This window comes from Trichomycterus rosablanca, chromosome 5 (genome assembly GCF_030014385.1).
Source record: "Trichomycterus rosablanca isolate fTriRos1 chromosome 5, fTriRos1.hap1, whole genome shotgun sequence".
Taxonomy (NCBI): Eukaryota; Metazoa; Chordata; class Actinopteri; order Siluriformes; family Trichomycteridae; genus Trichomycterus; species Trichomycterus rosablanca.
In genome coordinates this window covers 24443463-24461171 of record NC_085992.1, presented here as the reverse complement: position 1 = coordinate 24461171, position 17709 = coordinate 24443463, and the positions used below count along the sequence as shown (strand labels likewise).

Here is a 17709-nt window from a genome sequence, read left to right as displayed (position 1 = left end):
CAGTGGTGGGACTTAAACCAGCGACATACAGCGATTTACATTTACATTTGCAGCATTTAGCGAACACTTTTGTCCAAAGTGACTTACAAGTGTAACCGTATACAGTTTGAGCAATTGAGGGTTAAGGGCTTTGCTCAGGGGGCCAACAGTGGCAACCTGGCAGATGTGAGGCTTGAACCAACAACCTTTTAATTACTAGTTCTGTATCTTAACCGTTGAGCTACCACTGCCCACGGTTATACCACTTTTTGACTGGTTAGATGTTTGGTCTTTGTGATTCTTTTCCTATCAGACGCAAGCAGCTGGAGAGCATTTTGGTGGTGGCCCAACAGTTCCACGAGACTCTGGAACCACTAACAGAGTGGCTCACAGCTACAGAGAAAAGCCTGGCCAGCTCCGAGCCCATCGGCACCCAGACATCTAAGTTAGAGGAGCAGATAGGCCAGCATAAGGTACACAAGTATAGTATAATATTTAAAATTTAGCCCAAGCACCTATTTTTTAATGATTTTTACATACCTTTATGTTACCGTTGTATTCATTTGATATCATTTTATGCTCTTCATTGTTCATTTTGTTCTTCCCTTTGTTCATTTTCTTTATGTTTGGATGGGTATCCACCCCCCCCCCCCCGTCCCCCCCCCCGTCCCCCTCTCATTTCACTCCGTCTACCGTGTGCTGTTGCGGGTAATCAGGCTTTAGAGGAGGAGATACTAGACCACAGTAAGAGCTTGTATCAGGCAATGAGTCTTGGTCAGGCTTTGCGGTCGCTCAGCAGTATGGATGATAAAGAGCTAGTCCAGGCTAAGCTGGACAGCACTCAGAGTGGCTACATCGAGCTGCAGGAACGCTGCCGCACAAAGGCCGAGTTGCTGATGCGGGCTCTGGCCAATGCAAGGCTTTTCGGTGAGGACGAGGTGGCACTCATGAACTGGCTGGACGAAATCCACGGCAGACTAAGCCATGTATCCATCCAGGACTATAACCCGACTGTGCTGGCAAAACAACACACTGATCAGCTGGTACAACAGAGCTCATTTTATTCAGGCCTTTTCTTTTTTTAATTATTATTTATTTTTATTAATGGTAGATTTAATTTTAGTTCACTGGTGTGTTGTGATGTGCATAAATAATTGTGGCTAATGAAATTTTCTGTGGGTAGGCACTTCATGAGGATATTGAGTTTAAAAAACAGAATATTGAACAGGCCCTGCAGAATGGACTAGAGCTGCTCAAACAGACCACAGGTAATAAAATACAGTCTTTTTTCAGTGTTTTTATCTATAATTTAGGTCTAGGAAGACTAGGAAGGCCCATTAAGCTAGCCCACCACCTATAACCTGGCTGGTCATCTACCAAGACATGATTTGCTGTGTTTGAAGGGGGTGGGGGGCTGTCTGAAGCCCTGTGATAAATTGGCCCTCAGTATAGGGTGTTCCTACCTTGCACTAAGTGTTTCCTGGTGGAACCGGACCAGGATGTAGCTGTTGATTTCCTGTCGCGAACCTGACTTGAATGAAGCTGTTGATGAAAATGAAATACATATGACTATTTTATTGATTAGAATGAATGATTAATATTCTTGAGAACAAAACTGCATTACGACCATTTAAATAAAACCATTTAAATATGAACTAGGATACGCCAAAATACGCCAAAGATATTTTGTGTTTGTAATTTGCACGCCAAACCAAAAGTCATGTTTCTCTGGATTTGTGTGTCATCAAGTAATGCAATAAACAGACAGAAGTTTAGTTAGTAGTGCTGCTCAGATGGCGCAGCGGTAAAACACACCAGCACACCAGCGCTGACATTTCGAACTTGTTGGTTTGAGACTTAGCTCTGCCATCTGGCTGGGCGGCTATATGAACAACGATTGGCTGTTGTTCATACACGGAGGGAGCCAGATAGGGACCTCATTACGACCGCTGCTGGCTGATTGATGGCGTCTGCAAAGAGTTGAGGGAAAATTCTGATCAGGGTGTGGCTCTCCGTACACAAAGCTGATCTGCATACGAACTCGCCTCGTGCAGGTGAAAGGATGCATTTGGCTACTGCACACGTGTCGGAGGGGACATGTATCAGTTCGCTCTCCTCAATCAGGGTGGGGGTCAGCACCACTGGAGAGGAAGCATAACGCAAGTGGGTTAAAATTGGACACCAAAAAAAAATCAGGACAAAAGGGGAAAATGCATTAAAAAAAAAGTTTAGTTAGTAAATCTCTGGTGGCAGAATTGCTCATTAAGGTTGTGTCTTTTATGTTTATGTAAAAAAATCTCAAACCCCAGCACAAAAATATGTACTTTTTGGAATGATCCCTACACCTGGATGAGTTACTAAGGGCCATAGTGGACCATTACACATGGAGCTTCATTTTTTGGAAATATTTTGTTCGTTCTGGACAAACAAATGGTAATAATTAAATAATTTTAATATAGTGTGTACAAACATACAGTTTTGATGATAGAAATGTATTGTTTTATATTTTGTAAGTAAAAAGTTGCATTATTATTGACAGAATAAAATTGGACGTTTCAATAACAGAAAAAAAAAAACTGATCCCTAGTTATACTATTGTTATATATATTATTATATATATTTTATTTTATGATTACGTGAAAGCAGCATTGTCACTGTACAGAATGACCTTCAATACTCCAAAGCCATTCTGAACTCAACAGACTCAATAAAAAAAACACCTCACTTTGTTTTGCAGGTGATGAAGTTATCGTAATTCAGGGCAAACTGGATGGAATAAAGACAAGATATGGTGAGATTAACAGAATGAGCAATGATGTGTTAAAGACCCTGGACAAGGCTCTATCGTTGGCAACCAAGATGCACAACACTCATGAAGAGTTAAGCGTCTGGCTGGAAGGTGTAGAGTCTGAATTAGCCACGTTCAGCTCTCAGGATCCAGCTGGAGAGCAGCTCACTCAGGTTCAGGAAAAGCAAAAAGTGAGTACACTGTTATCTTAAGAGGGATATGGCTGGGATTTCTTCAGGTCTTGCATGTGGAAGTCCTGTGCAGACTTGAAAACACTAGCTAATAAACCACAAGTTAAATTATTAGCAGCATATGTGAAGAACTTCATATAAAATTTATTTTGCAGATTAATAAAGCCATGGGAGAAGTAAAACTCATTAAAAATGCGTATTGTATTTCAACATTAATATCAATCAAGGACAGGCATTAATCTGGTGCGCAATTTGCACAATACCTGCAGTTTAAGAACAAGACAAGGTAAAAATGTGGTTTAAATTCATTGTTAAGGCATAGACATCAGGAACTCATGTCAGAGTTTTAGCAGTTTCTTTGCAAAATTTTGGAAGTATCAATGACAAAAAAGGTTTTTCGCCTTGCACACATACAGTAGTTATTATTTGTGTTATGCACAGATCAATTATGTATTATACTAGTTTAATTTCACCTGTACCATGATTAGTTTCCACTTATATACGAATGAGATTCAGTAAGCAGTCATTACCAACTATACTTCATGCCCAGGCGTTGCTGAAGGAGATTCAGAAGCACAGGCCAGTTGTGGATGTGCTGAATGAAGTCAGCGGCGCTCTGCTGGAGCTGGTGCCTTGGCGCGCCCGAGAGGGTCTCGACAAACTGGTTATGGAGGACAACGAGCGCTACAAGGCTGCAAATGATGCCATCTCTCAGTATGTGGACCAGACAGGAGCTGCTATTCTAAAATCACAGAAGGTAAAATGCCAGGTGCATTAAGGTGTTTCATATAGATGATGGGTGACAAAATGTCAAGAGTTCTGCACTGAAGCACAGATCGTCATCAAAGTAGTAATGAACAAAACTTATTAGGAGTACTCTTTGGTGCTATGTGATTTAGGATACAGCACATATCTTTTTGATGCATGTTACTACTGGTATTAATGATCTCCTTAGTATTACAGAAGTGTTACATTTAGTATGTACTTCTGTGTGATTATAACAGTTACATAGGAAAAAGGAAAAGAAGCATTGGTTGTATCAAGACATCTAACATTAGGTGGACAGCTGTGTGAGCTGAGCTTTGATATTTATCAGCTATTTTGAATTTCAATGTATATTTATATACACACTCACTCTCTGTCTTGAACTGACATAAGATAAGCTGTGCACCATTAACACTGTGTTTGGACATGTATTTACAAGTGTTTTTGGTTCATTAAAGGTATATCATATGGCCGAAAGTACTGAGACATCCTTTGATTATTGAGTTTGGGTGTTTTAGCCATACGACATACAATTATCATTGATGACAATTTGAGCAATTGAGGGATGAGAGCCTTGCCCAGTGGCCCAGCTGTGTCAGCTTGGTGCTTAACCAGCAACCTTCTGATTATTAGTCAAGTACCTTAACCGCTGAGCTATCACTGCCCAGCATGTTTCAGCGTGACTTTGCTACAGTGCACAATGCAGTTGTTATAAAGACATCTTGGTGTGGAGAAACTTCTGTGGCCTTCCCAAAAACCTGACCTCAACCTCAATGATCACAACTGGGTTCAATTTAAAAACAAATTTAAAGCCAGGCCTTCTTGTCCATCATCAATTCTCAACCATACAAATGCTGTTTTCACTTAATAGGTACAAATTCCCAGTCACACAGTTCATATAACTTTTTTATTTATGGTTTTGGAATACGTAGTCCAAAAAGCTTATTGTCAGGTGTCCACATATTTTTTCAGGTTCCTTATGGAGACCTACAGTAACTTAGCATCCTCTGATAATTCGGTTCTACCTATTGAATTCTGAAAGTAATTGAATAGGTTTTGTATGACAGTGGCTACGTTTGTGTTTTCTGCTGTTCAGTTTGAGCAAGCAGCAGACACCGAGTTAGCCTGGCTGACGGAGGCACAGAAGAAACTGGCGTCCCTAGGGGTCATCAAGCTGGAGCCAGAGCAGACCACAGCTCAACTACAGGCACAGAAGGTCAGTCTGCACCTCAGTCATTAGAGGTGTGCACGCACCAAACAGCAACAGTGCTAACAACAGAAGCTTTTTTCTCTCTACCAGAGCTTCTCTATGGACATTATGAGGCACAAAGATTCAGTGGATGATATCACAAAGACAGGCGAGGCGTTGATGACCAGTAAAGACGAGGCAGAGAAGCAGGCACTGAGGGTAAAAATAAAACATCTGTTTAAAAAAATGTGTAAAATGCATACATCGGTTCATTAATACCCAGTGTGATGTGTCTGTCCTGCGCTCGGACCAGGAGAAGATTCAGGCTCTTGTGGGGAAATACAACATCGTTAGCCAGCTGAACTCGGAGTGCTGCTTGCAGCTGGAAAGGGCGCACTCACTCACCTGCCAGTTCTGGGAGACCCATGAGGAGCTGTGGCCATGGCTACAAGAGACCCAGGCTAACTTTACCCAGCTACCACCTCCTGCCATCGAGTATGAGACTCTCAGACAGCAGCAAGAGGAACTACGGGTAAGAACAAGATGACAGCTTGACCTAATGACCTAATATCTGCAATATATTTGAATATCTGCTTTAAATGTGTTGCTTCATGCTGTATTTATTTATTTCTTTGTTAAAAATGAGCAGTTGTATGCTCGGGTAGAGGGGAGGAATAGGGGGTGACTGAGGCCCTGCAATAGATGCGGGTCCTGTCTGAGGTGTAACTGCAATTATTCCAGGGAAACAGGACCCACCTTGACCCTGACCAGGATAAAGCTGTGGTAAAACATTAACAAAACATAGCTGTTAGTGTGCTAGTGTGTAATAACTGGCATTGTATTTTATTTATTGTTTTTTTTTATTTATGTTTTATTATTCTATTTATTAATTTATTCTATCATATCCTTCGTATTGCAACCATGATAAAGCTGCTTGATTGGCTGCTTGATTGGTTGGTCACAGCTAGACAGATTCAAACCCAGATCTCAACAGTGTCAGTGTAACACATAGGGCTGCATCACCCGAGTGCCATATCGGTCATTTTTGATGAATTAATGAAATTATTTATTTATTCTTTTATAACCATTTCATCCTAATCATGGTCAGGTAGGAGACATATCCCGACCTGACAGGGCATACTTTATCTCAGGGAATTACATACTCACCTTTTGGGGTGGCACGGTGACTCAGTGAGTAGCACTGTTGCCTCACAGCAAGAAGGTCCTGGGTTCGATCCCCAGGTGGGGTGGTCTGGGTCCTTTCTGTGTAGAGTTTGCATGTTCTCCCCGTGTCTGCGTGGGAATAAATAACATACTCACTTTTTTACTCACTTTTTAACCCTTCACACCTGGAAGCAATTAGAAGTAGCCATTCTACCTCCTGGCATGCTTTGGAGCTGTCTGGAAATCTGGAGTTGTCTGGAGTTGAGAACAAACTATCAATGATAAATATTCTATTATTTAGCTTTAAAAGTTCTTTTTAAATTTTTTATGTCCCATATTTGTTACTGTTAGCTCATGTTGTGCTTATGTGGAGTAGAGACCCTGTGGACATGTCACAACAGTGTAGTTAAATTGCACTTTGGGTAATGTAGGAAACCATTACCTGAAATATAAATGCAATACAAATACAAAGGGGTGTGGTGGGTCCGGTTTCCCATTTCAAACACAATCATATTGTGCTTAAAATACATTGCGAACACAAATGTTGGCTGCCTACTGAATCAGTCATCTGCCAGACAAATATAAATTGGCTGCAGTAGGGGTCTCTTGACTGTAAGCTATATGTTATTTAAAATACATTTTATATGAAGTGATGTCGAATAAAAAGCTGACCTGGGTTAGCAGGACCCAGTTTATAATATTGTTATGCAGTGAACATTCTTCCCCACACTGTCCTAATAATATGATTTTTTTTTCCATTTAGCAACTGAGAGAACTTATTGCAGAGCATAAGCCTCACATAGACAAGATGAACAAAACTGGCCCGCAACTGGTAGAGTTAAGTCCTTTGGAGGGTGAGTCCATCAGGGAAAAGTACCAGGCTGCAGACAAACTGTACACCCAGCTTAAAGCAGATGTTAAGCAGAGAGCTGCTGCCCTGGATGAAGCCATCTCCCAATCAACCCAGGTTTGTTTACTTTCTTTGAATCTGTTCTTCAGCAGAAGTAATAGAAGTGCATTTTTGTTTAACATGTAATGCAGAATTCTGTGCCTTACGCATTAAATGTGGACGTTTTAATCGTTATTTTGACATGATGTCATGATGATTGTGTCAGTTCCTGTAAAGGCCTTGTTGAAATTGCTGCTGGTTATCTTATCTTGGGGAAGTCAGGATGAAAGTGTCTGTACATTCTTTCATGTTCTGCCAACACAATGACAGCTTGGAATGAACTGGGATGTGAGAACCATTTGAAACAAGTAAAGCTTTAAACATGGCATGGCTTGTTTTCGTACTATTAGGATGTGTCAATCATGACCACTCTGATATGGCCAAAAGAAAAGCTTGATGCACAAACCCCTATTTTCAGAAAAGCTGGGACATGTCATGCAAAGCAATAAAACAAGAATGGGGTATTTGTTCATTTTCTTGAACCTTTATTGAACTGACAATGTAAAAATTCAGTGTTTTTAGTGACCAGCCTAGTTGCATTTTGTAGATGTAAAAAAGAATCTGATGCTAGTGACACACTAAACAAGTGGGTACAGAGACATGTTTACCACTGTGTTACATGACTTTTCTGATTAATTGTACTTTTTATTGGTTTGAGAACTGGGAAAACTAATTGTTGCAGTTTTGCGAGTGGATTTTTTTCTCTATTTTTGCTTGACACAAGACTTTAGCTGCTTAACAGCCTGTTGTCTTATTCTCCTCTTTATGATGCACAATACAATTTCTTTAGGACACAGATATGGTCTGCAGGCATGCCAGTCAAGCACACACATTGTGTCTAGGTAGCTTGTCACTGATTAGATCTGTGTTTCATCCATGTGATTTTAAATTGGTTTTTTAATTGATTTAAATCGGTTTCTGTCTCTCAAAGTTCCATGACAAGATTGACCCTATGTTGGAGTCTCTGGAGCGTATAGCCGAGCGTCTGCGCCAGCCTCCCTCTATATCTGTAGAAGTGGATAAGATTCGTGAGCAGATTTCGGAAAACAAGGCCGTAAATGTGGACTTAGAGAAGCTGCAGCCTTCCTACGAAACAGTGAAGCAGAGAGGCGAGGAGATGATTACTCGCTCAGAGGGAGCAGACAAAGACCTGTCAGCCAAAGGTACGCATTTCTATATCAGATATGAAAAAGATGAACATTTACTGTGTCATAATGAAGTAAAAAAAAAAAAAACATGGTTCTTTATTTGTATTCCTTCAAAGCTGTGCAAGACAAACTTGACCAGATGGTGTTTGTGTGGAATGACATCCATGCTTTACTGGAGGAGAGGGAGGCTAAACTTCTGGATGTAATGGACCTGGCTGAGAAGTTCTGGTGTGATCACTGTGCTCTCATCATGATCATCAAGGACACACAGGACTTGCTGAAAGATCTCGAGGAGCCCGGAGTCGACCCCTCTGTTGTTAAACAGCAACAGGAGGCTTTAGAGGTCAGTATGTTTCTAGTCACCCTGTTCCACTAAATATTGCATAGTATGCTCTTGGCCCAGTGACATCTGGAAAGTATATTACATATTGGCCCACTTACATTGGTGTTTACTAAACAGAACATTAGGGTTAATGCACTACTGTGATGTTGAACTGGATGGCTTTTGTTGGTTGCAGGGGTACCGAGAGGAGATTGACGGGCTTCAGGAGGAGCTGAATATAGTCCAGAATCTGGGAGCAGAGCTTATGACAGCTTGTGGTGAACCAGACAAACCAGTGATCAAAAAGAGCATTGATGAGGTAATTAGGATAAATCAATTAATTGATTAAACCTCAAAAGGGGCTCTCTTATTTCCGAATGAAATTCACAATGTTACCAATTTATTCCTTCTAGGTGAACACGGCATGGGAGACTTTAAATAAGACATGGAAGGAACGTGTGGAAAGACTGGAAGAAGCTATGCAAGCTGCCGTGCAATTTCAGGATGGTCTTCAGGTACATTTTACACCTTCTGTGTTAGGGCGCATTCACATGAGATGCGGCAAAACCGCTTTTATGCTTGCTGTGCCGTTGTTTCCTATGGAGTGAGGTGCTTCCTTAAGAGCCGTGCACTTTTGCCATGTTGGACTCATTTAATACATTCATTAAACATTAAACCACTACGCTTTTTTTAACGCTAAGCATTTTAGACTCTTGGAAAAGCTGATTCTTACAATTTCTAAGCACCCTGAGGTATAACACAAGTTTAAAAGTGAAACACTGAGGAAATACAGGTAAACATAGATGTACACCGACGAGGCATAACATTATGACCACTGACAGGTGAAGTAAATAACACTGATTATCTCTTCATTACTGCACCTGTCAGTGGGTGGGCTATATTGGCAGCAAGTGAACATTTTATCCTCAAAGTTGATGTGTTAGAAGCAGGAAAAATGGGCAAGCGTAAGGATTTGAGTGAGTTTGACCAGGGCCAAATTGTGATGGCTAGACGAGCATCTGCAAAAACTGCAGCTCTTGTGGAGTGTTCCCAGTCTGCAGTGGTCAGTATCTATCAAAAGTGATCCAAGGAGGGAACAGTGGTAAACTGGCAACAGGGTCATGGGCGGCCAAGGCTCATTGATGCACGTGGGGAGCGAAGGCTGGCCCGTGTTGTTCGATCCCACAGACGAGCTACTGTAGGTCAAATTACTGAAGAATTTAATGCTGGTTCTGATTGAAAGGTGTCAGAATACACGGTGCATCACAGTTTGTTGTGTATGGGGCAGCAAAAGGGGGACCAACACAATATTAGGAAGGTGGTCATAATGTTATGCTTCTTCAGTGTATGTGGTGCTTTCAGAGTGGATTTGACGGCTATTCCACACAAATGCATATTCGTCTCAAAGCAGCTTGTACGGAGGCTCGCGGTAAGCAGATGCAAAACGTTTCTCATGTGAATGCGCCCTTATACTATAAAGAGGTTTCAGATAAATGATTTATTTCCTACAACTTTATTACAGTATGTTCAGATGGTTCAAGTACTTACTGATTAGATAAATAGAAGATGACATTAATATTTATTGTGTTAGATTAGCTAGTTTTAACATATGTCATTTGATCAGGTAAGAGGAGGTGACCACCTTTGCCAGCCTTTCTAAATGAAATTAATTGTTGATGCAACATGAGTCTAGTAAAAAGCATTTTGTTGCAGTGTCAGTAACACTGTTTACTCTGCAGGGCATGTTTGACTGGGTGGATATTTTGGAGAGCAAACTGGATTCAATGTCACCTGTGGGCACAGACCTGGAGACTGTGAAACAGCAGATTCAAGAGCTGAAGGTATTGACTTACAGTGTCTTTCGGTGTCCGTTTCTGTTTATAGTGTTAACTTAGTTTTTCTTAGAATTTGTGCTCATTTTTTTGATCAAAGAATGAGGACATGTGTCAGCAACCCCACCTAGTAGAGCCTTGTATTATTAGTATGATAAACCCAGCAAACCTGCAGGCCAAATCACAGCTGTGTTTATTCAGAATACCATCACTTCATTTGCTCTCCCACAGTTAGTTCAAAGCTGCAGTATTGTAAACATGCCATTGTCAGTTAAATACTGGTAGGAGTAAAACAAACAAAACTGGATCCTGCTTGGAGCACATGTATGTCTCTTTTCAATAAAGGAAGACAAACAGTAGTAAATGGCATTTCTTTGATTTCTTGTTCTTATGTTTGTATAGGAGTTCAAAGGTGAAGCATACCAGCTTCAGATTGAGATGGAGAGACTGAATCACCAGGCAGGGCTGCTACTGAAGAAGGTCCTGGAAGAGGCAGACCGCATTGCCATCCAGGAGCCTATGAACGAACTGAAAATGCTCTGGAACAATCTGGATGAGAAGGTCATCAATAGACAGGTAAGCCATCTATTGTCACAGCTTTATAGCGTACACACAGTTACAGACCCAAGAAGGATGGGTCCATGCTTATTCTGGTTTCTCTCAAGGTTTTTTCCTGTAATTTTAAGGGAGTTTTTCCCTGCCATTGTCGCCCTTGGCTTGTTCAGCAGGGGTTTTTGGTCTGTCGGTCCTGGATTCTATAAAGTTGCTTAGAGACAATGTAGGGCTGGGTATCGCCACTAATTTCCTGGATCGATTCGATTCCGATTCACAAGGTCCCGATTCGATTCGATCTTCGATCTTCGATTTTTGATTCGATTTTCGAACACATTTAGGCATATTTGAGTTACATTAACAGGTTTTGTTTAAATATGTACAGATGTTCAGAGAACGAATGTGATAATTGTACAAAGAACACTCAATATTAAAAATATTTGTGTATTTTGTTTACATAAATAATTAATCCAAAACAGAAAACAGTAACATTCATTTTTTATTATTATTTTATATATCTGACACGCTACAACATTGTAAATGTAATGTAAACATACACCTGGCTGTTGAACAGCTTATGCCAAGTTTACACTACACAACACTCTGATTAACACCTGGTCGCTGTAATGTTCACACTACACGACTGATCGGCGATGGGGGGTTTTACACTACACCATCTATCACCAGGGGGAATCACAGGCGAGCTTCTCTGGTCTCCAAAACTACGTTTTGTCACGAAAACACACGTGAGAAGTGATGAAAGGTTTAATGATACCACGTCCAAACATGCACATCAACAAGTAGCGAGAGATCAAAGTTTGTGCGCTGATGAAATAAATGAATCTGAGTGGATTTGGCAACACGAGCAGCATGGCTTGTTCTATAGTGAGTTGGAGGTTAATGAATATTTTGTTTTGTAGAGAACGATCAGGTCAGAAATACTGTAAAACTCGTGTGCTGATGTATTCTGATAGAAACTATATTGCGCTCCACCACCTGTTTACAACCTCTCACCTGTGTTTCCCCTCGCTGTTTCTCACATTGATTGAGAGCCGAGTTTTGATCGCAGAGCGAACACCGAGTTCCTCCCGAATCCAGCACCGACCCGTCGCCGAGCGAAAATCAGTGCAAAAAGTTGTGTAGTGGTCATAACTTGAGCTTCTGCCATGCTAAACTGATGTGCAGGTCAGATCTTGTTGCATGAATAAACACTGACTGGTCACGCGAAATTAAAGGGGGTAACAGATTTCTGTGTGCACCGTAAAAAGGGGCGTATTTAAAAGATCGATCTCGCGTTTATATGAATCGATATCGGATCGTTCAAATAAAGATCGATTCGAATCGAAAAATCGATTTTATAAACCCACCCCTAAGACAATGTCTATTGTAAAATGCACTATACAAATAAATTTTACTTGACTCAGTAATGTCAACCTGATTTTATTTACGAAAGCTCTGATGTGTTAAAAATATCTTTAAAAATCGTATTGCGTAATTTATAGTCCTCCTAAACTGCTGTGCTGTGTTATAGACTGCATACTATGAGACTATATGGTTTGCGTGATCAGTATACCACCATTGTGTCATCGCTGTACTATGCGGTATGGTAGTAGGTAACTTCAGATGCAGCCAACATGAATGTAAATATCCAGAGTAAAATAAGAACTTTAAGATGAAAAGAATGGTTCTTGGGAATAAGGATTACGGGCCACTGTAGTTACCCTAGTCAAAAATCAGCCTAATTCACTAGTAGAGGTTTAGTCAAAACACTATACTGGTGTTTATGTGGAGTAAGTTTATGAAAAAACAGGTTTTTTGAACATGTTCTTACTTTTTTGTGTTAAAGTCTGTGTTTATAATAACAGAGCCGAGATTCGAACTGGGGTGTTCAGAATCTCGGCGCTGGTGTGCTAGCGGAATATCTCACTGTGCCCCTTGGCTGCAGAACTTTGTACATTTTACCCATTATTATTTTTGGTAGAATTTTAGAACATGGTTGCAAACAGCAATGGTAGTTGGAGCCCCATGATGCATTAGCAGTCTGTCCAGGGTGCAGGCACATTTGAATGCGCCTGAGGAAGGAAAAAAAATTTATTGTGCCAGTCGGGGTATTTGCACTAGGAGTGGTTGATTAACAGATAGCAGCGCTTGACCGTTTGTACGTGATGCTGCTCTTGGTGAGATTCTCCAGATGGTAAAGGAATGGCCAGCAACTGCACATGTAGATGAAGGTGCCCAATAGTGTGGCCTCCTAGGCCAGGGCAGGGGTCTGCAGCAGTGGTGGATGCTCTAATCAGGAAATTGGACCTGACTAGATTGGGAGAAAAAGTGGTCCATTCTCTGTCTTGTGGTCTTTATTGACCATTAAATGTTTATTTGTTTTTCTGGTCTCATGCAGCACAAGCTTGAAGGTGCCTTGCTGGCTTTGGGACAGTTCCAGCATGCTCTGGATGAGCTTCTGGCCTGGCTAAGTCATACTGAAGAGCTGCTTGATGGACAGAAGAAAACCAGTGGGGACCCCAAAACTATTGAGATAGAGCTTGCCAAGCATCATGTAAGTTAAAATTGGAACACTGGATTTACATTTAACATTTGATTGATTACATTTTCTCATAATCACATGGCCCACATGCATGTTGATAATATGCCACAAAAATCATATTTACTCAAAAAGTGCAAGCAATATACATGCCGTTTTTACCCATCAGGTGTTGCATAACGATGTGCTGGCTCATGAGAGCACGGTGGAGGCCGTCAACAAGGCCGGCAGTGACCTGATTAAATCTAGTGCAGGAGAGGAGGCATGTGGCCTGCAGAGCAAACTGGACAACTTCAACCAGCGGTGGAAGGCCATCTTGGAGAAGACTGAGCAGAGGAGACAGCTTTTGGAAAGCGCCTTACTTCAGGTCTGACTCAGACTAAGTACATCTCACTGGATGCCTTATGGAATGTGACAGTTTGCTTCAACAAACGGCTTGTAAAATGAATGAACGCATGATTCTGATTAAATAATGTGGGGAGGAAAAAAGTCTAGAAAAAAATCTAGGCTTTTTTATAGACCTACGTTTCCAATCATTTGCTCATGTTTGAACCCTTGTACAAACAGACTGGGGATCCTTTTGATGGTCATTTTTAGAGGGGTGTATTTTAGAGGGGAATGGTAATAAATTATTTTCAGTTAAATATTATTAGCAAAAAGCAGCAAAAACCAGTTCAATTTTAAGATTCTGCACATGTCCTTGATTTTTAAGTTTGATTTGGTTGTATCTGATTACATTTGGGCTTAATTCTTTACAGAAGCAAATGCATTGAGTCATTATCACTTGAAGTGGACTAAAAGGCAGTTGCTTGGTTGTCAAATAATGTTCTGTAGTTATGACTATCAGACAAAGACCCATTCCACCCGAAATTAAAACAAGTCCAAGACTGAGGAATATAAGATCAAGACTGTTTAATGTTTTGCATTAGTAGAGTCTAGCTATATATGACTTACATGTGCACTACAGAAGAATATCTGCACTAGCAGGAGGGCAAATACTAAGAATATTATTATTTTCATGCTTAGAATCACATAATCAACTGCATTACACTAACCCACCACTGCTAAAATTCCTTCTCGAATCTCAGCAGTGTTGTCGGCCCATTAGGCATCATTAGGCATCTACAAAAGACATGATTGGCTATGTCTGAGTGAAGGGGAAGGCCAAAGCCATGCAATGGTTAAGCGCCCTGTACAGAGTGTTTCCTGGTGGCACCTGTTAGAAATTCGGCATACAGGAGTCAGGAGACCTGGTCTTCAGACATATGGGCCCAGCTTGGAAGACCAACAGAATCTAACTAGACATATTTTGGGGACACTTTATCTACACAAGAAATGAGGGGAGGAATTAAGAAAAAGATTAAGGGAAAAATAAAATGGGAATAGAGGATGGTACTAGAACAAAGATTGGGGAAGTGTGATAAAAGGGTGTTGGTTTTATAGCGGGTAATACAGGATACAAGATGAAGGAATCAGGATACAAGTGTCCTAGTAGGTGAGTGGTGAATCTCTCAAACCGAACCCACCATGACTATGACAGGGATTAAATGGTTGATGAAAATAAACTGAAATGAAATGGGTGGTTGGGTCGTTATTGGTAAATTACACTAGCTCACTACCACTAGGATCCAGGGTTGGTGTTGGTGTTGATGTTTGGTGGGGATCTGAGTACACCTCCTAATGGCTAGGCTGTTCAGCCAGCTTCCACCCCCATTCCCCTGACATTGCCAATCGTGTCTTTATAGAGGCCTGACCGACTGATAGTACCACTGTGATTCAAGCTATGTGTTTTGCACCACTCTTATACCCCAATATTATATAATAAGTTATAATGACACGTAATAGCGCTCAGATGGGGCTAGGGTTACGCTAGGGTTCTCCTGTCTTGCGCCCAGTGTTTCAAGGTAGAACTGGACTCACCACGACCCTGACTAAAGTAGTTTTCTAAAAACGACAAAGAAAAAAATATGGATGGAGTCATAGTTACAATGCAAATTCCAAATCAATGCTGTATTGTAGCTGGAAGTTTAACAAATTTGCCACCTATTCACCCCAGAGTAATAATAGAAGCATCAATCGTGTGCTTTTTATCTTCTGACACCACCACTTATGAGAGTAATGATGAATCCTTTGTAGTAATTTTGGTTTTATTGTTTAAGGCCCAAGGTTTCCATGGTGAGATTGAAGATATGCAAAAGTGGCTGAAAGACACGGAATGTCAGCTGTTAGCATCAAAGGCAGTTGGAGGCTTACCAGACACGGCCCGCGAGCAGCTTAACACCCATCTGGTATGTATTTAAAGTTCCAAAAGGTCCTGCTGCAGATGGCAGGTTTTACATGTTGTTGTTGTTTTGTAAACAGTAGTAAATATGTTTATGTGCTTTAATTAAGCTAGTCTTTGATTCACTTGTTGCTTTTAGATCAGACTATGTGACTTCGCATGTTTTTATTTCGAGCTGCCCCTGTGTATTAATTTACAGCATGGTGACGCTCATTATCACTTTTTTTTCTTTTTTTTTTTCCTCTTATATAGCAATTTTAATGTTTCTTTTCCAAAAAAAAACATATACACTTTAGCTTAATACATTATATATCGTATGTGTTTGTGGCTTGGACAAAATCTGGACAAAAAAGTCCCAGGCTAAGATTTGGATTATTCATTTAAAGGTGTTTAGCCTGTATTAAAATAACTTATGGTGATAATAGCAAATAAACTATTCAAGTAAAATACAAAACACAGTCCCACAGTCCAAAATCTTGCAAGTGAGGTGAATTGGAGATACAAAATTGTCCATGACTGTGTTTGACATTAAAAACTTGTGAACTGATGAATCTTGTGTAATGAGTAACTACCGTTTCTGTCATGAATGTAACCAAAGTGTGTAAAACATGACGTTAAAATCCTAATAAATAATAATAACAGAATTCACTCAGATGCTTGAGTGGTGCAGCGGTAAATTGTGCTAGCCCTGGGATCCAGGGTTTGAAGCCCCTAGTGGTGTTATTGCCTGTTCGGGTGTCTACCAACAGACATGACTGGCTATGTCAGGGTTTTTCAAACTTTTTTGCAATCGTCCCACATTTTGTACATGATTTCTACCCTGTGTCGCCCCAGACAACACATCAAATTGATCAATATACTTAAATATACTGAAATATACTTAATTAATGAAAATGGTGGCAATCTGGCCCCACTGTGGTTACAAGGTGAAATGTAAAGCCTCCTTAAGGGGGCATTCTTTTTATATCTGTTTTTGTTCTTTTTTAACGAATGTAGGTTTTTGTTTATTTGTTCATTTAAAATTTGACTTAATTATTATTTTTGTCTATGACCCATTTTTTTGGCTCGCAACCTTTAAAAAACCCTGGTCTATGTCTTATTGGGGCAATAAACTGGTGTTCAGTCTGAAGTGTGTTACTTCGTTGTGCCCAGTGATCCCAGGTAAACTTGACCCACCTTGACCATGATCAGGTTAAAGTGGTGGTAAACCTAAAATTAAATGAAACAATTTTTTTTCTAAACCTAGTTTTCTGATGTGTGTTGGTTCGTATAGGAGCTTTGTAAAGCGATGGAGGTAAAAGAGCAGATCTACCAGCAGCTCCAGCAGAGAGGCCAGCAGCTCATTGCCATGACACCAGAGAGCCAGGATGGCACCACTAACCAAGACCTCGGCAACCTGCAGGAAAAATGGGAGTCTGTGCAAAGCAAAGTGTCTGAAAGGAAGGTGAGAGCTGCTTAAACATCAGCCAGCTGATTTGAAGGCTGTGAATTATGATGACATTCAAATGGATATGGTCAGACAGGGGGTTGTTTTTGCTTAACCAGGGCAGGTTGTAACGTAGTATAAACCGAAATGGCCTGTTTGTGGAGTTTGATGAATGACTGTGGTTTGTTCTGTGGAAAAAATAGTGGTTTGGTCCAGACATGTTCGTAACTCAAACCTCAAATCCTTGATGTATTCGCTCAAGATGTTCAACTGACTTTAGAAAACAACCTTGATGTCATTTGTATGTACAGTATATACTGTATTCTGTTTCTCAGTCTTTTTTAAGGTGCTTTCCAGTGTGCAGATTTGTCAAACTTGGCTTGAAGCTACATCAGAATGAGCTAAGAACGGCTCACTGAAGACGTGTATTTATTATAGTGAAAGTGTTGCCAGGGCTTCTCAGCTTTCAGTGGAAAAAAGTGCTTGTTTACCCGATAGCACTGTGTGAATCAGACTATTGAATTAGTGGATAATGGATACTGGATAAATAATCCACTTTTGTGGTTGCCAGGGAAATATTTATT

The 17709-nt window shown here is 40.6% G+C and overlaps 1 protein-coding gene across 11 annotated transcripts in view; it reads left to right on the top strand.

Moving 5' to 3' along the window:
- The window catches only part of dst (dystonin), a 287668-nt gene that overhangs the window by 224980 nt on the left and 44979 nt on the right, over window positions 1-17709 (top strand). For 8 of the 11 annotated variants that reach the window (XM_062995876.1, XM_062995878.1, XM_062995877.1 and 5 more), the window contains 19 exons: window positions 293-452; window positions 696-1022; window positions 1163-1247; window positions 2717-2958; window positions 3509-3715; window positions 4820-4939; window positions 5024-5131; window positions 5226-5444; window positions 6840-7043; window positions 7957-8188; window positions 8290-8516; window positions 8692-8814; window positions 8909-9010; window positions 10235-10336; window positions 10730-10903; window positions 13278-13433; window positions 13588-13785; window positions 15578-15706; window positions 16973-17143. In XM_062995876.1, the coding sequence (XP_062851946.1) occupies window positions 293-452; window positions 696-1022; window positions 1163-1247; window positions 2717-2958; window positions 3509-3715; window positions 4820-4939; window positions 5024-5131; window positions 5226-5444; window positions 6840-7043; window positions 7957-8188; window positions 8290-8516; window positions 8692-8814; window positions 8909-9010; window positions 10235-10336; window positions 10730-10903; window positions 13278-13433; window positions 13588-13785; window positions 15578-15706; window positions 16973-17143 (3286 nt within the window). The remainder of the gene's footprint in view (window positions 1-292; window positions 453-695; window positions 1023-1162; window positions 1248-2716; window positions 2959-3508; window positions 3716-4819; window positions 4940-5023; window positions 5132-5225; window positions 5445-6839; window positions 7044-7956; window positions 8189-8289; window positions 8517-8691; window positions 8815-8908; window positions 9011-10234; window positions 10337-10729; window positions 10904-13277; window positions 13434-13587; window positions 13786-15577; window positions 15707-16972; window positions 17144-17709) is intronic. The other 3 variants (XM_062995886.1, XM_062995883.1, XM_062995881.1) reach the window with 1 other exon arrangement.